We start from the raw sequence: 20,952 nt of genomic DNA on the forward strand, positions 1-20,952 counted from the left end.
GATTCCCCGTCTATTTGCCATGAAGTGATGGGACCAGATGCCATGAACTTAGTTTTCTGAATGTTGAGCTTTAAGCCAGCTTTTTCACTTTCCTCCTTCACTTTCGTCAAGAGGCTTTTTAGTTTCTCTTCACTCTCTGCCATAAGGGTGATGTCATCTGCCTATCTGAGGTTATTGATATTTCTCCCGGCAATCTTGATTCCAGCTTGTGCTTCTTCCAGCCCAGTGTTTCTCATGATGTACTCTGCATATAAGTTAAATAAGCAGGGTGACAGTATACAGCCTTGACATACTCCTTTTGCTATTTGGAGCCAGTCTGTTGTTCCATGTCCAGTTCTAACTGTTGCTTCCTGACCTGCATATAGGTTTCTCAAGAGGCAGGTCAGGTGGTCTGGTATTCCCATGTCTTTCAGAATTTTTCAAGGTTTATTGTGATCTACACAGCAAAAGGCTTTGGCATAGTCAATAAAGCAGATGTTTTTCTGGAACTCTCTTGCTTTTTCGATGATCCAGAGGATGTTGGCAATTTGATCTCTGATTCTTCTGCCTTTTCTTAAACCAGCTTGAACACCTGGAAGTTCACGGTTCACGTATTGCTGAAGTCTGGCTTGGAGAATTTTGAGCTAGTAAAAAATTATTTTACTAAATTACTTTACTAGTGTGTGAGATGAGTGCAATTGTGTGGTAGTTTGAGCATTCTTTGGCACTGCCTTTCTTTGGGATTGGAATGAAAACTGACCTTTTCCAGTCCTGTGACCACTGCTGAGCTTTCCAAATTTGCTGGTATATTGAGTGCAGCACTTTCACAGCATCATCTTTCAGGATTTGAAATAGCTCAACTGGAATCCCATCACCTCCACAGCAGGTCTTTGCTGGTTGGCTGTTCTTCCTGGATGGTCCCTTAGGGGCTCCAGGAGCAGGGTTCCTTTGGAGACCAAGTGAAAGTCTCTCAGTTGTGTCCGACTCTTTGCGACCCCAAGGACTATACAGTCCATGGAATTCTCCAGGCCAGAATGCTAGAGTGGGTAGCCTTTCGCTTCTCCTGGGGAATCTTCCTAAACCAGGGATTGAACCCAGGTCTCCTGCAGGCGGATGCTTTACCAGCTGAGCCACTAGTTGGACCCTTCGGAGGTCACTTTAAAACATGCACTAGCTGCCGCTTCTTGGAGAGCTCATTTTTGTCAGTTTACAAAAGCTCAGCTTCCTGCAATTCATTAGCTTTTTATTCCATTACCCGAGCCATTAGATGTGGGGCGCGCATGGCGACCCTGTCATCTAGAAGCCCACCGACTCTGAGACAGATGAGGTGAGGCTGCATCCACCCACCCTCTGGCCAGTATCAAATGTCAGCTCTGCAAGTGGCAGACAACCCTGAAAGAGCGATGTGGCGTTGCCATCAGATCCAACATCTACCGAGTGAAGGTGGGTTCAGATGTTTGAGCAAATGGCAAGTCATTTGAAGAACTAACGAACGGTATAGCAATGACTTCCAAGGGATTCATTCATCACAGCTATCCCTTGTTAATTAAATTAGGCATCCAACTTTTTGACCTCAGTTTTAAAAAAAAGTTAAGACATTTGCTAAAGATAGTACAGCAGACTACACAGGAAGGACTCCAGTGGGATTTTGCAGTAGGGGATAGCGGTAGGTAGGCTTCAGCTCAGTTCAGTCACTCAGTCGTGTCTGACTCTGCAACCCCTGGACTGCAGCACGCCAGGCCTCCCTATCCATCACCAACTCCTGGAGCTTACTAAAACTGATGTCCATCGAGTCAGTGATGCCATCCAATCATTTCATCCTCTGTCAGCCCCTTCTCTACCTGCCTTCAATCTTTCCCAGCATCAGGGTCTTTTCTAGTGAGTCAGTTCTTCCCATCAGGTGGCCAAAGTATTGGAGTTTCAGTTTCAGCATCAGTCCTTCCAATGAATATTCAGAAATCATTTCCTTTAGCATTGACATTTTAGGGATCAATGAACTAAAATGGGCTAGAATGGGTGAATTTCTTGCAGTCCAAGGGACTCTCTCAAGAGACTCTCCAACACCACAGTTCAAAAGCATCAGGCCTTCATCACTCAGCTTTCTTTATAGTCCAACTCTCACATCCATACATGACTACTGGAAAAACCATAGCTTTGACAAGACGGACCTTTGTTGGCAAAGTAATGTCTCTACTTTTTAATATGCTGTCTACGTTGGTCATAACTTTTCTTCCAAGGAAAAAGCGTCTTTTAATTTCATGGCTGCAGTCACTATCTGCAGTGATTTTGGAGCCCCACAAAAAGAAAGTCTCTGTTTCCATTGTTTCTTCATCCATTTGCCATGAAGTGATTGGACTGATACCATGATCTTAGTTTTCTGAATGTTGAGCTTTAAGCCAACTCCTCTTTCATCAAGAGGCTTATTAGTTCTTCACTTTCTGCCATAAGGGTGGTGTCATCTGCATATCTGAGGTTATTGGTATTTCTCCTGGCAATCTTGATTCCAGCTTGTGCTTCATCCTGCCCGGCATTTTGCATGATATATTCTGCATATAAGTTAAATAAGCATGGTGACAATATACAGCCTTGAAGTACTCCTTTTCCTATTTGGAACCAGTCTGTTGTTCCATGTCCAGTTCAAACTGTTGCTTCTTGACCTGCATACAAGTTTCTCAGGAGGCAGGTCATGTGGTCTGGTATTCCTATCTCTTTCAGAATTTTCCACAGTTTGTTGTGATCCACACAAAGGCTTTGGCATAGTCAATAAAGCAGAAGTAGATGTTTTTCTGGAACTCTCTTGCTTTTTTGATGATCCAACGGATGTTGACAATTTGATTTCTGGTTCCTCTGCCTTTTCTAAATCCACTTGAACAACTGGAAGTTCATTGTTCATGTACTGTTGAAGCCTGGCTTGGAGAATTTTGAGCATTACTTTGCTGAAATTTAAGATGAGTGCAATTGTGCATTAGTTCGAGCATTCTTTGGCACTGCCTTTCTTTGGGATTGGAATGAAAACTGACCTTTTCCAGTCCTGTGGCCACTGCTGAGTTTTCCAACCTTGCTGGCATATTGAGTTCAGCACTTTAACAGCATCATTTTTAAGGATTTGCAATAGATCAACTGAAATTTCATCACCTCCACTAGATTTGTTCGTAGTTATGCTTCCTAAGGCCCACTTGACTTCACATTCCAGGATGTCTGGCTCTAGGTGAGTGATCATACCATCGTGATTATCTGGGTCTTGAAGATCTTTTTTGTACAGTTCTTCTGTGTATTCTTGTCACCTCTTCTTAATATCTTCTGCTTCTGTTAGGTCCATACCATTTCTGTCCTTTATTGTGCCCATCTTTGCATGGAATGTTCCCTTGGTATCTCTAATTTTCTTGAAGACATCTCTAGTCTTTCCATTCTATTGTTTTCTTCTTTTTCTTTGCACTGATCACTGAGGGAGGCTTTTTTATCTCTCCTTGCTATTCTTTAGAACTCTGCATTCAAATGGGTATATCTTTCCTTTTCTCCTTTGCCTTTCACGTCTTTTCTCAGCTATTTGTAAGGCCTCGTCAGACAACCATTATGCCTTTTTGCATTTCTTTTTCTTGGAGATGGTCTTGATCACTGTGTCCTGTACAATGTCATGAACCTCCATCCATAGTTCTTCAGGCACTCTATCAAATCTAATCCCTTGAATCTATTTGTCACTTCCACTGTATAATCGTTAAGGGATTTGATTTAGGTCATACCTGAATAATCTAGTGGTTTTTCCTACTGTCTTCAATTTAAGTCTGAATTTGGCAATAAGGAGTTCATGATCTGAGTCACAGTCAGCTCCCGGTCTTGTTCTTGCTGACTGTATAGAGCCTCTTCATGTTTGGCTGCAAAGAATATAATCAATCTGATTTTGGTGTTGACCATCTGGTGATGTCCATGTGTAGAGTCTTCTCTTGTGTTGTTGGAAGAGGGTGTTTGCTATGACCAGTGTGTTCTCTTGGCAAAACTGTTAGCCTCTGCCCTGCTTCATTCTGTACTCCAAGGCCAAATTTGCCTGTTACTCCAGGTATCTCTTGACTTCCTACTTTTGCATTTCAGTTCCCTATAATGAAAAAGACATCTTTTTTGGTGTTAGTTCTAGAAGGTCTTGTTAGGTCCTCATAGAACCGTTAAATTCAGATTCTTCAGCATTATTGTTCAAGGCACAGACTTAGATTACTGTGATATTGAATGGTTTGCCTTGGAAACAAACAGAGATCTTTCTGTCGTTTTGAAGATTGCATCCAAGTACTGCATTTCAGACTCTTCTGTTGACTATGATGGTGACTCCATTTCTTCTAAAGGATTCTTGCCCACAGTAGTAGATATAATGGTCATCTGAGTTAAATTCACCCATTCCAGTCCATTTTAGTTCACTGATTCCTAAAATGTCAATGTTCAATCTTGCCATCTGCTGTTTGACCACTTCCAATTTACCTTGATTCATGGATCTAACTAAACTCTGGATATAAGAAAGAAGAGTAGGGGTCTGTAGCCAAGGAGCAGGGGGAGGGGTCAGATGAATGTGAAACCACGAGGAGGGAGGATAAATCTCCCTGACCTGGTTCCCACTGAAGGCAGGGTAGGGTGATAGCAGGATGAGGAATCTGAGTGGCTATTCTGGGTGAGTAGATCAAGAGTGAAGAATTTTTGCTAAACTGACTCAGCAGGATTCTTGCTAAAACTGATCTAAAGGGGCCAAGGGTAGGACCCAAGGTGGGGGATTAGAAGACAGGAGCCTGGCCCATGTTTGCTCAAAGGAGAGTCCTTGTTACCTCAGTCATTGCCATGAAGTTTGACAGCTATGACTGAAGTGAGCCAGAAGGATGTCCTGAAAGAACTGAGCTTAAGGGGGAGACCAGCAGGGAAGTCATGTGTGTCAGAAATATTGCCATTTGCGTGGCTTGGACATGGAGTGTGGGGGGAGCGGTTGGAGCTGGAGAGGCAGGCAGGGACCCAGTCTTCAGGTTGGGAGTTCTTGGCTTCAACTAGTATCATCTGAGAACTTTAAGAATGTGCTGACGAAGTGGCATCACTGCAGACCAGTTAACTACACTGCAGATGGTGGGATGTGGCATCAGCACATTGTCACAGCTTCTCACGTGATTCCAGTATGTGCCCAGGGTTGAGAACCCTCTGTGAGGCCAAGTTAAGGTTTGGACTTCACCCTAATTAAGGCGAAGAAGCCCTGCAGGATTTCCAGCAGGGGTGGCTTGAGGGCAGGTCTGTTATTTTAGGAATCAGTCATAGGGAGAGGAGAAGGAAGACCGTGGCAGGAACCAGATGGGAGAAAATGACCTGGAGTTAGAGCCACAGTCCAGATTCAAGAGCAGCTTAACATCCTTAACTGAAATTGGTACCTTAGGGGGAGGCACTGGGAAACAGGACTTGCTTTTTTTGCTGCATATAACCTGGGTTGTAAAGATAACACAAGTGTGTATTAATTTAAAAATGTTTTTAAATGTATCTCAACAAAATCCTAAATGACACTTATAAAAGATGACCCTTAGACCTCTGGTTTGGGCCAAAGTAGAGTACTTTATAGAAATAGATGTATTTTGTTTCAAGCAAAAATTCAGATTCAGGCACTGACGTGTGTATCACCAAAGCACAGGGAAGAACTAAACAGTGCCTGGATGAGTGGAGGCTTTAGCCTGACAGTGAGTGTAACAGCTCTGCAGCTGGGCTGCAACTTGAGGACCTGGCCCCAGTCTGTGCTCATTCTCATTCAGAGGGAGCAATCAGGCCCTTTCCCTGAGAAAGCAGCCCCGGGCTGAGCCCTCCACACATGGCACTCAACACTCCTGTGTCCAGTTACTTGCAAGTCTAAATTACTTGTACTTGAGGAAACTGGACTGCTGATTACTTTACGCATAAAACAATTCGACAACATATGACCCTTGAACCTGAGTCATAAAAATTCTATTTTGAATATCTCTGAATTGAATTATACAAAGAAATAATATTGAATCTCAAGTTCTAATTTTACAAACTATAAATTAAGGAATTTGGTAAGAATATTGGAAAGAAATAGAAAGGGGGCTTAAAACTTTTAAGTGATAATCTCTAATTAGCAATTCAAATTAAGAGGATATAAATGAAAATTCAAACCATCACACATTACCTTTCCTTAAAAGGGACATAAGATATTCCGACCCTGCTGCTGGGAGCAGATCTGAAGTTCCTGAGGGAGCTGCATACATGCCTAGAAGTAGAATCAGTAACAGCAGTTTATTCAGCAGTGTGAGAATAATGGACAAATTTGGTGGTGATTTAGCAGTATTCAAGGTGCTTGGATAAAGGCCAGTTGCCATCGAAAGTGAACAGGGTACCCCAGAGAAATGAATGTATTTTATTTTAAGCAACAGAAGTAGAGTCAGGCATTACAAAAGGCTGAATGTCGACAGACAGAGGCTGTCAGTGGACGGGTGTGAGGGCCTCGTACAGTCTCTGGGCCGCCAGTTCCACCATTTCTCGGAGGGACTCGTCATCTTCACTGCCTTCTTCACATTCTACAGTCTGAAAGCGAGAGCACAGACATGCCTTTCAATGCAAGTGTCTAGAATTATTATATGCAAGGTAAACTAATGCTCTTTAAAAACAACTGGTTCCCAAGGGGGTGGGGCCTTGATTATTAAAAGCCAGAAGGGCTGCACTGCATACCTGTGCGCTTGCACTGGATGCAGAGATTCCCAGTGGCATGATGACTGGGTCTAACGAGAGGCTAACTTGGGAGGAAAAAAAGAATAAAAGGAAAGCTGAGAGAACTGTTTACTTCATAGCCTGTGTTTTGATCCAGCAAATGATACTCCAGGAATTTAGTCTATGCAACACAAATTACTGAAACACTGAGCGAACAATAGATGTGGTCATCTACTCAACATCTGGTATTAAATTTGATCTATATTCACTCATCGTCTCCTGTGCCTGCGTGCTCAGTCACGTCCAACTCTTTGTGAGTCCATGGACTGTATCCTGCAGGCTCCTCTGTCCATGGGATTTCCTGGGCAAGAATACTGGAATGGGTTTCTGTTTCCTCCTCCAGGGGATCTTCCCGACCCAGGGGAAACCATGTCTCCTGCACTGGCAGGTGGATTCTTTACCACTGTACCATCTGGGAAGCCCACTCATCTCCCAATTACTTCTTAACCACAAAGTACTATACTGTTTAAAAGAATTTTTGTTATACAATAAATATCCCTCATGTAAAAATTTAGCAATGAAAACACCCTTAATTCTATGACCTACTGATAACTACTTTTAACCTTTCAGTATATAATCTTCTAGACTTCTGGCTATACACATATTCCTTTAAAACAAAAATGGGATAATTTATCATACTTGCTATCTTATAACTTTCCCCTCCCACTCAATAATGTAAATGGATGACTTTGCACATTAATAAATCATTCCTAGTGGCTGTACATATAGTATCATCATAAGGGTATAACACACATATTATTTTTTCAGTTGTTTTATTTATTAGATCCTACTCTTGGAAATGTAGGTCTCTTGCAGTTTTTCTGTGTTATAATCAATGCTAAAATAGACATCCTTTTATAGATACTTTTGCTCACTTGCCTAATTATCTTCTTTGGTTAAATCCAGGAAGTGGAATTGTGGATAAAAGTATTTATTTTTTGAAGACTTTCGATGCAGATCACCAAACCACCCTGCAGAAAGAATGCGCCACCCAACTTCTAGCCTCTTCCTTGTCCAAAATAGCCCTGGAAGTCACTGTTCCCCTCTTCTTTCACTGTCACTGGGTCATAGCACCCTTTTTAATTCGTGCCAATATAAGCACAGAAACAGTGACGTCTCATGCTTTAAATGTGTATTTCCTTTAATTATTAGTGGATCTGATTTGAACGTTTGTTTCATAGGTTTACTAGCTCTCAATATTTCTTCTCTAGGTTCTTAGCTTTTTTTCCTTCTTATTGAGGTAAAATAAATCTAGTGTTTTCTCAAAACATCTAAACAGTCAAAGTATATACAGAAGAAATACCAAAGGTGTTATTTGTTTAGAACTGTTTTAATCTTCAAAAACAACTCCACAAGGAGGATGTACTTATTCATTTCTGTCTGTGACATAATCCTGAAAGATCTGCTGGGTGTGGTGGGAGGAGGCCCTACACTCTCGAAGCCCATTGTTTGGAAAAATCACTTGGATCTTGCTGCCAACAGAAGAGCAGCTTCTCTGAAAAATCTGGAGTCAACTGGACGCCACACTAGCGAAATGCTGAGGTTAAGGCACATTATTCAAATAGAAAACAGTGGAGGAATAAAGACAAGGGAAATGTGTGCTACGCAGCAACGTGCAAAAAACACTCATGATGAAAGAGAAATAAAAAGGACACAGAACTGGTAACACAAACACAATTTTTAAAATGTAGGAAAAAACTGGAAGGAAATGCCAAAATGTAAGAGATTTTTGCTTTCACTTTTTTCCCCCAGATGTCCTGAAACGTAGAAATGAACAGCTACATACCCGTGTCTCCAAATTTATGTTAGCAGTTTTTCCATCCACTGTGACACTAAGAATAGAACCATCTTTTACACTAACACATTCTTCTCCAAATATGTCCCTTAAAATAAACAAAGATGCGCTATTAGTGGAGAATGCTTTACAAATATGTAGAGTACAGTTTTATATATTTGGGGGAAAATAATATTGGAAATAGCCTATAGTTGTGAAGTGGAATACTTATACCTACCCCCCAAAAGCTAAAGTGTCAGTTGCTCAGTTGTGTCTGACTCTGTTGTGACCACATGGACTATAGCCCGCCAGGCTCCTCTGTCCATGGAACTCTCCAGGCAAGAATACTTGAGTGAGTTGCCATTTCCTACTCCAGGGGATCTTCCCCATCCAGGGATCAAACCCAGGTCTCATGCATTGCAGGCAGAGTCTTTACTGTCAGCCACAGCATTTATCCCCATCTACCCCTGAGATTTATTTACTTTCATATATTTTATTAATTTTACAAGACAGGTGAAATACACAGCTATCATTTATTAAGAATGTTCCATTCAGCAGGCACTGTGTTAGGTACTTTATATACATTATCTTAATCCGTATGTATTTTGGTAAGGGGGCTTCCCTGGTGGCTCAGCTGGTAAAGAATCCGCCTGCAATGCAGGAGACCTGGGTTTGATCCCTGGGTTGGGAAGATCCCCTGGAGAAGGGAAAGGCTACCCACTCCAGTGTTCTGGCCTGGAGAATTCCATGCACTGTATAGTCCATGGGGTCTCAAAGAGTCGGACACGACTGAGCAACTTTCACTTTCACTTCATTTTGGAACGAGCCCCTTCCAGACAGGAGGGAAGCAAGACACAGATTTGCTTAAAGCCCCAAGGCTATGAAGCACTGGAGTAGTCTTCAAATCCAAGCACCCCAGTCCACTGGCTCTCTGGGCCTTTAGATCAATTCCAAAGGCCTCCTGTGAGTTACACTCAGCAGTGGCTGGGGTATTTAGTTGGAAAGAAGAGGTTCAAGGCACTTTACTGATAGAAAAGAGTCACCCAGACCAGTTCGGTGACCTTGTCTGAGCCTCAGAGCCAGGCAGCGATGGCACCGGCACTGAGCCCCTCCCTCCTGCGTCACTACCCGGCTGAGCAGTAATCACGCAGCACTTACTGGAGCATGATCTCCAGCCTCTTGCTGTAAACGTGCATTTCTAATTTTTTAGAAACCTTCTGTACTGCACCTGGGGAAAAAAAGGAACGGTGGGTTCAATGTCCATATTCCTGGTTAGGATAATTTCCAAATCAACAATCAGAAGATAGTTGCTGAGAAACCAAAATGGTTAATTGGAATCCTTTAAGTGACAAATATACATAGAGCATCGACTTGTGGAGGTAAGTTGAGAAAAATGTGTAGCTTTCTTATGTGTCCTCAGAGTGGGGGGACTCAAAATAAATGGCAGATAGGGCTGAACATGCATGCAGGTACAGATACAGCTGCTGTTTCCAGACCTAGACTGAGGTGTCATCAGGTTAAGAAACGAAACAGGAGCAAATGCTATCAATGAAGAATAATAGTGTTTCACAGAAGGTGCTTCTAGAATAGAGCTGGCATGTGAGGCTTCCTGGAATATTTCAAGCTTAGCTTCCTCCCCAGGAACACAAAGGCCCACCGTACACGTGTACCTTAACATGCGTTACACTGAATTATGCATAAAATAGAATCAAACTATAAAGAAATGATACAAAGATATTTTCATGGGCGTTTTCTTTGATTAAAAAATGCTCCTTAGCAAAGAAAACAAAATTACTGCAAAACTGCCCCCAATGGAAATTCCATTTTGTTAACAAGTTTTACTAGACATGAATATAGCAGCATATTTTCATATTAGAAATGTTGGCTCAACTCAGCAATATTCTGGAATTTCTGATTGTTTTTAAGAGGACTATTACTAAAGAGATTTTTATCTTCCTGTTAATTGCAACCACATTTTTACAGCACGAATGGAGAATCAGGATAAAAAGTAAGTAAAATATTAGTAATATACACTGTTATTCATATATCTTGGATTATAGGAATGAAATAATAAAGAAATTTCAAGTTCTTGAGGACTGTTTTATGCTTTATATTTCACAGAACCATGGGATAAATGAAAGAATTGAAAAAAATGAAGTACTTCTGTACCTTTCCTTATTTTTGGGTTTGACTGAACTTCTAGTATCACGGTTGTGACTGTATCTGCATACATATCATTGGAAGGATTTGCCAACCACTGCAAGGAAAGAGGCAGAATTAGCAGGGTCCAGCCCAGCCACGCTCACAAACTGTAATCACCAGCACCCATCCACAGACTGTACGTGGGGGACTACTGCTTCTAGCATTTCACTGAAATCAACCGACCCATTATTTACTGAAATTAACTAATAATGCTGACTTCTCTAATTTTTTTTTTAAACAACAGTAAAATGTTTTATACCAAGTAGGTCCTTTGTGGTGAGTGTCTTATACGCATCCTCTCATTTAACTCACATCTTCATTATAAAGGAATAAACTGACTCAAAAGTAATTTGTGTAAGATAACATAAACAGTAATTAATTGCTAGTTTTGGGATTCAAACTTAAATTGCTAGTCTCTATATTTTAGTAGCACAGCCAGTTTCATCTTTAAAGATTTACTCTGCCTCTTATATGAAGCCTAAGGTCCTCTGTCACTGTCCTGTGCCCAGTGCTCTAGAAGAGTCTTCCCTGTCTGCCAGGTTAGGTGAGATCCCCACCCCGCCTCTTATCATTCTCTGTCCAAAGAGTACTTTTATAAGCAATAGAGTCACTTGAAGATCTACCTTGAAGATCTTCTTTGGCATGTTAATTCTAGGAAATAAAAAAATGCATTCTCTTAATAGTATTTAGTAGCAAGAGCTAAATTAATGTCTCTAATAACTTTTCCCCTTTCTTAGATATGCTTTATATGACTATATTATTTTATGTAACTTCATGTTATAGATAACTATTTCTCTTGACAGTTTTTCAGTTACTTTTAACCTTATAAACACAATTCAAACTTAAATCAGAGAACTGCAGTGGGAACAGCACGGACCAATCTTTTTCTGTTTGTTTAAACAGTAATATGTATAAACAGAATAGTAGACCACAGAGCTGGGAAATTTACAGTCTGCCGTGAGGCAAAGAAAGAGACAAGGTATCTTCCTGGATCATTCAGTTCCAGGACTCACTGAAGAAAATCCTTCTTTAAATAGATGCCAACCTATGAAAGGGCTTCCCTGGTGGCTCAGACGGTGAAGAATCTGCCTGCAATGTGGGAGACTTGGGTTCGATCCCTAGGTTGGCAAGATCCCTGGAGAAGGGCATGGTAACCCACTCCAGTATTCTAGCCTGGAGAATTCCATGGACTGTACAGTCAATGGGGTCACAAAGAGTTGGACACGACTGAGTGACCTTCACAACCTATGAAAATCAACCATCAGAGTCATTTGGTGTGTGGGTCCTAAATTCTACCAATATGAATTTAAAATTATAACAGTGGGAACCATATTTACCTAAATTAATCATTTCGAGCCTTTGTGGATTTGGGTCATTTTAATGTTGCAGGATTCCACCCTCTTAAGAAGAACTGCATGACAAGTTTGTTTGCTTTAAAGTAACAATTATATTTTTATCTTGAGAATTTTAAGACCTTTTAATATTACTGAAGACATTCTAGGATACCACAGAATCAGTTAACACTTACTCATATGAGAGGCTTTGGCTCATTACACACACTAAATACCAAGTCTTAATTTATTATTAGTGTCTATGCTACTGTAACTATATAGAAAATGCCTACCTATGCTGTATTTAAAGCTGATCTTACAAAGAAAAATATACATATATATATTTTCCAACAATTTTTTTCCTGATTGGGAAGAACCCAATTTTCTCTACAATTACATGTGAACTCAAAACATTTCCCCCTCCTTGTTTAGGTAAATGATCTCATCTTACTTCTAATACCACCATTCCTGGTTCCTGTATTACAGTAATATTTTTAAACACTTTCAAAGCAGGCTTTTCTTGAATTTCTAATTCTTCCACATCACCTGAAAAAAAAGAAACTGTAAGATGTATATAATTTTTTGAGGGGGGCGATACAAGGCGGGGAAATGGGAGGTATAAACTACTGGGTATAAGATAGGCTCAAGGATGTGTTGCACAACATGAGGAAGACAGCCAGGATTTTGTAATAACTATCAATGGAAAGCAACCTTTAAAAATTGTGTAAACATAAAAAATTTTGGAAAAAAGCCATAATAAAAAATTAATAATCTTCTATAGCATAATTTATTTAGTTATAGAGTTAGCTGAAATAAGATGGTACAATGAAAAAAATTTAATAACTCATGTGTATAGACAGACTTTAAATAGTTGAGTAGATTTTATATAAATTGCTAACGGCAACTGAAAGAGATCAACAAATGCCTTATATTACAAAAATTCACATAACTAGACACAATTTACCTTGAACATTAAACATGTTATCAATTGCAAACTGATGACTGTCAAACATCTATGTCTGTTCAAGAGATTCAGCAACTAGCATCTTAATATTTAACATGAACCGTCACTTCTACCTTCTGTCTTAACAGGTTTTAATAGTTCTACAGGGAAATTCCATTGTCTAAGATAAAGCTTTTCTGGTCTTCCCAGTAACCTTTTAATTAAGGGTTAATTCAGACATATTTTGAGCTTCCCTGGTGGCTCAGATGGTAAAGTACCTGCCTGCAAGGCGGGAAACCCAGGTTCAATCCCTGGGTCTGGAAGATCCCCTAGAGAAGGGAATGGCAAGCCACTCCAGTATTCTTGCCTGGAGAATCCCATGGACAGAGGACCCTGGTGGTCTATAGTCAATGGGTTGTAAAGAGTTGGACACAACTAAGCAACCCTTATCCAAAATGGAGTGGAAATGATAATAATAGTATCTCTTCATAAGGCTGTTGTAGGTATACAATGTGTGAAGCATCTAGAATCATCCTGAGCACATAATATGTCCTTTATAAGTGTTTTCTACCTTTCTTTTAATAAGTGTCCAATAGATGCTTTGTAAGGAGAAGGCGATGGCACCCCACTCCAGTGCTCTTGCCTGGAAAATCCCATGCACGGAGGAGCCTGGTGGGCTGCAGTCCATGGGGTTGCTAAGAGTTGGACATGACTGAGCGACTTCACTTTTCAAGCAACTGACACTTAACACTTTCAGACATATTTTGTTAACTTCCTGTGTTATTTTCTAACATGAGGTTCTGAGGTTAAAAAAAAAAAGATGTTCTTTCTATTGGTTTATCTTTTAGCAGTACTGTACTATATCAATTACAAAGAACATGTTAATAGAAAGTATAACTTCGTGATTTGAAGCTCTTGTTTATCAGATAGAGCCCTCGTTTTTAGTCTTTGACCTTCATGATGTTCATACACAAAAGTCTCTAATTCAAAATGGTCTAATATGAAAACAGAAGAGGTTACTCTTTACTGACCTTTGGGCAGTGGTCATGCACTCTTAAAAAATCTGCTCTAGAGATCTGTACTGATGGAACCAGAAAAATTACTTTCATTGAACGAAGAAAAGACATTATAAAATTTAGGTATACTAGGTATAAAAATTATGTTAACTGAGTGGATTTTAAATACAAGAAGCAAAAACTACTAACAATTTTAGAATTTTATGTGGATCAAGAATAAGAGATATTATGGGATTTAAAAAATGTTTATCAGACTATTTTTAAAATTTCACCTAAAGGTGATAACATGACCAGGTGAAGTACAAATAAAATTTGTGCAATTCTGACACAATTATCAAAATTAACGTCCTTTCCTAGATATCAGATCAGATCAGATCAGTCGCTCAGTCATGTCTGACTTTTTGCGACCCCATGAATCGCAGCACGCCAGGCCTCTCTGTCCATCACCAACTCCCGGTGTTCACTGAGACTCACATCTATCAAGTCAGTGATGCCATCCAGCCATCTCATCCTCTGTCGTCCCCTTCTCCTCTTGCCCCCAATCTCTCCCAGCATCAGAGTCTTTTCCAATGAGTCAACTCTTCGCATGAGGTGGCCAAAGTATTGGAGTTTCAGCTTCAGCATCATTCCTTCCAAAGAAATCCCAGGGCTGATCTCCTTCAGAAAGGACTGGTTGGATCTCCTTGCAGTCCAAGGGACTCTCAAGAGTCTTCTCCAACACCACAGTTCAAAAGCACCAATTCTTTGGCGCTCAGCCTTCTTCACAGTCCAACTCTCACATCCATACATGACCACAGGAAAAATCATAGCCTTGACTAGACGAACCTTTGTTGGCAAAGTAATGTCTCTGCTTTTGAATATGCTGTCTAGGTTGGTCATAACTTTCCTTCCAAGGAGTAAGCATCTTTTAATTTCATGGCTGCAGTCACCATCTGCAGTGATTTTGGAGCCCCCCAAAATTAAGTCTGACACTGTTTCCACTGTTTCCCCATCTATTTCTCATGATGGGACTGGATGCCATGATCTTTGTTTTCTGAATGTTGAGCTTTAAGCCAACTTTTTCACTCTCTTCTTTCACTTTCATCAAGAGGCTTTTTAGTTGCTCTTCACTTTCTGCCATAAGGGTGGTGTCATCTGCATATCTGAGGTTATTGATATTTCTCCCGGCAATCTTGATTCCAGCTTGTGTTTCTTCCAGCCTAGCGTTTCTCATGATGTACTCTGCATATAAGTTAAATAAACAGGGTGACAATATACAGCCTTGACGTACTCCTTTTCCTATTTGGAACCAGTCTGTTGTTCCATGTCCAGTTCTAACTGTTGCTTCCTGACCTGCATACAAATTTCTCAAGAGGCAGATCAGGTGGTCTGGTATTCCCATCTCTTTCAGAATTTTCCACAGTTTATTGTGATCCACACAGTTAAAGGCTTTGGCATAGTCAATAAAGCAGAAATAGATGTTTTTCTGGAACTCTCTTGGATTTTCCATGATCCAGCAGACGTTGGCAATTTGATCTCTGGTTCCTCTGCCTTTTCTAAAACCAGTTTGAACATCAGGAAGTTCACGGTTCACATATTGCTGAAGCCTGGCTTGGAGAATTTTGAGCATTACTTTACTAGCGTGTGAGATGAGTGCAATTGTGGGGTAGTCTGAGCATTCTTTGGCATTGCCTTTCTTTGGGATTGGAATGGAAACTGACCTTTTCCAGTCCTGTGGCCACTGCTGAGTTTTCCAAATTTGCTGGCATATTGAGTGCAGTACTTTCACAGCATCATCTTTCAGGATCTGGAATAGCTCAACTGGAATTCTATCACCTCCACTAGCTTTGTTTGTAGGGATGCTTCCTAAGGCCCACTTGACTTCACATTCCAGGATGTCTGGCTCTAGGTCAGTGATCACACCATTGGGTGTGATTATCTGGGTCGTGAAGATCTTTTTTGTACAGTTCTTCTGTGTGTTCTTGCCATCTCTTCTTAATATCTTCTGCTTCTGTTAGGTCCATACCATTTCTGTCCTTTATCAAGCCCATCTTTGCATGATATGTTCCTTTGGTATCTCTGATTTTCTTGAAGAGATCTCTAGTCTTTCCCATTCTGTTGTTTTCCTCTATTTCTTTGCATTGATGGCTGAAGAAGGCTTTCTTATCTCTTCTTGCTCTTCTTTGGAACTCTGCATTCAGATGTTTATATCTTTCCTTTTCTCCTTTGCTTTTCGCTTTTCTTCTTTTCACAGCTATTTGTAAGGCCTCCCCAGATGGCCATTTTGCTTTTTTGCATTTCTTTTCCATGGGGATGGTCTTGATCCCTGTCTCCTGTACAATGTCACGAACCTCAGTCCATAGTTCATCAAGCACTCTATCTATCAGATCTAGGCCCTTAAATTCTATTTCTCACTTCCACTGTATAATCATAAGGGATTTGATTTAGGTCATACCTGAATGGTCTAGTGGTTTTCCCTACTTTCTTCAATTTAAGTCTGAATTTGGCAATAAGGAGTTCATAGTCTGAGCCACAGTCAGCTCCTGGTCTTGTTTTTTGCTGATTGTATAGAGCTTCTCCATCTTTGGCTGCAAAGAATATAATCAATCTGATTTCGGTGTTGACCATCTAGTGATGTCCATGTATAGAGTCTTCTCTTGTGTTGTTGGAAGAGGGTGTTTGTTATGACCAGTGCATTTTCTTGGCAAAACTCTATTAGTCTTTGCCCTGCTTCATTCCATACTCCAAGTTCACGGGTGGCCTAAGCAGAGCGAGGAGCTGGTAGCATCGCTGCTGGATAGGCCACTGTGTGGGTGCTGGCGCTCTTCGGCTGGATCTAAATCGCCGCCACCCCACGAGCCAAGTGCCCAGAGCTTCCTTTGCTGCCCTCAGAGCCACCCGCAGCTCCCAGAGACTGCAGGAACACCGGGGGCAACACCTGTTTGTTGCTTTCAAAAAATTACAGTACTGTGTAGTATACTTCTCTCTTGGAATAGGAGAAACCACTTTATCAGCCCATCTGCAGATGTCACACACACTAAATCTTAAAACGTGCTGTCTTTGTGAAGATGTGACATCTTTCTTATTGGTACAGTATTGGCTTCCTAGATATATACTTATGCAAAAAACAGAAAAGAATTAAGTGAATGTTAATAAATACACACCTGTCAATTTCTGTAGCTGGTAATAGAGCAAATTAAAAGGACCAGTATATGGAATGGCTTGGGTCTGTTTTACAGTGCTCATGGCCAAGTCAGTATAATCTGGAGAGGAAATTAAAATAAATATGCTGTAAAAAACAATACTAGTTCCACAAAACACAATTTGCAAACACAGATCGGGAGTAAAGGAAAGAGAAGTAAAAGCAAAGTAAGCGAGAACATGTTTTTCAAGATAACAAGGTGCTCTGCAATTGGTTCCTATTCTACATCCTCCCCCTTACCCCCTCCCCTCACCCGACCCCCACCCCCTACTCCCCTCACCCAGACCCCCACCCCAGCCAACAGTTAACTTGTGCTCCAGAAGGCATTCTCATTTCCCCAAACACATCAGGTCGCTAAACATCTCCAAGCCAGTAGGCCAGCTGTGTTCTGCCATCTTTTCTGGTTAGAAATCTTTCACCTCCTGCATAAAAGCAACCTGGTTTACAAAGCTTTTCCTAACTCTTCTAGGCCCATTCTCTCCTCACATACTCATGCACTCTGTAGGTCCTGGGTCAATACTGTGATTAGCTCTTCACAAGATGCTTTCCCTTAACAGAGAGCTATTCAAGGCCTGGGATTGTGTGTTTTAATGCATCTCTAGTCTTCCAGTACCTGGCACAATGTCTGGCATAGAGTTAAGACCTCACCAATTGTTAATGGAACAAGTTATATTTCTACTGTGTGATGGTCTGAAAGCTGACAGTTGGCTCATCTAACAGCTGCACCCTAAACATCACTGTTATTTCTTATTCCTTGCTAAATCATTTTTATTAGTGTCATATACATAAAATTGAGCACAGTTATTTACTTGAAGATAATACCATAGTTGGTGCTTCCCAAGTGGTACTAGTGGTAAAGAATACATTGCCTGCCAGTGCAGGAGGTGTAAGAGATGCAGGTTTGCTCCCTGGGTTGGGAAGATCCCCTGGAGGTGGGCATGGCAACCCACTTCAGTATTCTTCCCTAAAGAATCTCATGGACAGAGGAGCCTGCTGGGCTACCATCCATAGGGTTGAAAGAGTCAGACATGACTGAAGTGACTTAGCACGCATGCACTAACACCATAGTTACTGCACAAGTGAGGACAGCTTAGCATTTGCACGGGCTTAAACACAAGGCTCAGCCAGCAACTTAACACTGAAGGTCATACAAATCAAAAAGTTTCTGTGGAGAGTCTAACATCATTTCAGGAAATGAAAGTACCAGTACTTCATGTGAAATGTAGAAGACAGGCTTAAGAAGCATCAGCAGTAGCCAACTGGTCTTATAGAAGAGCTTATGTTTCCAATTGAGCCCTCTGCAGTGGAAGCAGGAAGTCTTAACCACTGAATCACCAGGGAAGTCCCAGATTTTTTAATCTACTAACATCAAATTACATTCGACATTTAATAGTATACTTACTGGAGAGGTCACAAGGAGAAAGTATGTGATAATTAAAGTTTCTTTTAACAAGTATTCCTGAGACCCGCTGGCCCTGTTCTGGTTTTTTGTCTGCTAAAAATCCCATGACCTATTTTAAAAAAGAAGAAAAAGAGCCCAAAACAATTTGAAGAGAACAGAATCTTGTGAAACACAATTAAAAATTCAGGGACTCAATCATAATGATGACCATTTGAACCTTTCCATTAAACTATCCCCTGGAAAGTTCTGTGAACAGTGAGATTCAGGAGTCAGTACAACCATTGGCTCTATTTTGCAAAAAAAGCCTTACATCCTTATTTCTGCAAATTTTCCTCAATTTGACTGCAAGAAATGATATTTATCAAATGGCTTCCTGGAATTTGGCTCATGTACTAAAAGAATTCTGTCAAGCTGCTCGTTAACACGCTTGATATTTAAAGCTTCAGACAAATCATGAAAAAGCTCCCGTTAGCGGTATCTTAAAAGACTTTTGATGAACAGGAGGTAAAAATGCAGACTTCTTACAGCATCCCACTAAAATTTCAGGTGAAGATTTTTTTTCTCAACTATTTCTTTTTTAAATTGTGAAAAATCTTACATTTCATCAAAAATGATTAACTCTTGAAAAAACAAATTTTTATAAATTCCACTGTATCCACAGACATTATGTTTAGACACGGGCCTATCTTCAGTTTCTTAGGGAGAATGCCAGGAGGTAGACAGAATACTGTATTGGATGTAGTAAAAAACAGTAGTGGAAAAAACAAAACCGTAATGGACATTTGTTTACTATCTGATATAGGTATGAAAAGTAAGTTGGGAATGTGGATTAAAAGCTATGAAACTCAAAACCTAATTTATTTGAAAATTTTCCATATGAAAAAACATTAGTGGAAACAGAAAAAGCCTAAAAACACAAGGATAAAGTCTTATAGTATTAAAATACTGAGTAGACAGAAATCATTGTTGAGCACATTATTCTGATTCGATTAAGAGCTGGATTTTCTTAATATACATTTCCCTAAAGGGATTATGAACTATTAGGAATGGATAGGATTAAAAACCATAACCTTAAAAAAAAAAAAAAAAAAACCATAACCTTTTACCTTGGCTAGTTTTTCTCCCCTGAAGTTCAAGGTCACTGCCTCTGTATTCCGAGGATTATGAACCTCTATGTGAACTTCATCATTATCTTCATATTCTCGAATCAGGGCTGCTTTCAATCTGGCCATTTCATTCTGTTCTCCATGGACTAAGATCTACAAAGCATAAATTTTAAAAGCACATAGGGAAGCATCCTTAGTTCAGGTTAATGTTGGCCTTTATCTGAATTAGTTATTATATGAAATGGAGATATATTTGAAGTCATTAAACTTTACTACATTTAAGGATTCCCAATCAAACATGTATGAGGTTTTCATTCTATTTGGCTTATTTCAAGAGGGAGTAAAGAAATCTCTTTTCCATTCCAGTATTTGCCACTAGTGAGACACACACCTTTATGGAAGATGACTTTTTCTAGAAAGCAGCTGGACGAGGTGACTTCTGTAGTCTCTCCCCACTTTAAGTGCATGTGGTTCTCGCGTGCAACTACTGCTACTCCTACTGTCCCAGAAAACACCCCGAGTTTTCTTCAGGTTTCTTAATATAAGACTATCAAGAGAAGCTTTCTATGGAAAAAAAGGACTTCTGATGCTTTCTTCTATTTCTTAAAGGAATGCCATATAAAATATTTCACAACCAAATGAAATTATGTTTTAGAGAGGTATTTACAAGTATTGCATTAGCTAATAGTCTTTCTAATTGACTTTTATAACCTATATTTTACAAGATAGAGCATTCTTTTTTTCCTAATGTTCTTCTTTTTTAAAATATTTATTTGGCTGCGCTGGGTCTTAGTTGCGCTGGATCTAGTTCCCTGACCAGTGATCGAGTCCAGGTGCTCCGCATTGCGGGTGTAACGTCTTAGCCACTGGACCACCAGGAAAGCCCCAAGACAGATCATTTCTAACCTACAGACTACTGGTAGTTGATGTCTTGCCTGGGCTAAAGAAGCTTGCCCAGTGTTACTGCAGGCAGAGGCATATGGCCTGGAGATGATGAGCCCCAGCTCTAGGGGCTATAACACAGATTTGTGTTATTTGCTGTAACACAAATCCTGGCATTGCCACTTACTAGCTGTGTAACTTTGGGCAAATTATTTAACATCTCATTGCCTCGTCTACAGAACCACTGTTGGTTGTGAGGAGTAAGCAAGTTGATGTATACAAAACCCTAGCACAGTGCTTGGCACATAGTAGATAATCAATAAATGCTAGGTTTTGTTTACTGTTGCCACCGGTACTATTATTAGTTTATCGTGTGGGCAGACCTTTGCTGACTTGGCTACTGGAGG

At 40.3% G+C, this 20,952-nt stretch overlaps 1 protein-coding gene across 2 annotated transcripts in view; it reads right to left on the reverse strand.

Annotated features, from left to right (window-relative positions):
• Positions 1-6,335: 6,335 nt before the first annotated feature.
• The window catches only part of CPSF3 (cleavage and polyadenylation specific factor 3), a 33,534-nt gene continuing 18,917 nt past the window's right edge, over positions 6,336-20,952 (reverse strand). For both annotated transcript variants that reach the window (XM_027556110.1, XM_027556111.1), the window contains 8 exons: positions 19,664-19,816; positions 18,558-18,666; positions 17,118-17,216; positions 12,467-12,561; positions 10,652-10,739; positions 9,641-9,710; positions 8,495-8,591; positions 6,336-6,525 (listed from right to left, as the gene is read on the reverse strand). In XM_027556110.1, coding sequence (XP_027411911.1) covers positions 6,424-6,525; positions 8,495-8,591; positions 9,641-9,710; positions 10,652-10,739; positions 12,467-12,561; positions 17,118-17,216; positions 18,558-18,666; positions 19,664-19,816 — 813 coding nt within the window. In that variant the 3' untranslated portion in view covers positions 6,336-6,423. The remainder of the gene's footprint in view (positions 6,526-8,494; positions 8,592-9,640; positions 9,711-10,651; positions 10,740-12,466; positions 12,562-17,117; positions 17,217-18,557; positions 18,667-19,663; positions 19,817-20,952) is intronic.

The sequence above is a fragment of the Bos indicus x Bos taurus genome, chromosome 11 (genome assembly GCF_003369695.1).
Source record: "Bos indicus x Bos taurus breed Angus x Brahman F1 hybrid chromosome 11, Bos_hybrid_MaternalHap_v2.0, whole genome shotgun sequence".
Lineage (NCBI taxonomy): Eukaryota > Metazoa > Chordata > Mammalia > Artiodactyla > Bovidae > Bos > Bos indicus x Bos taurus.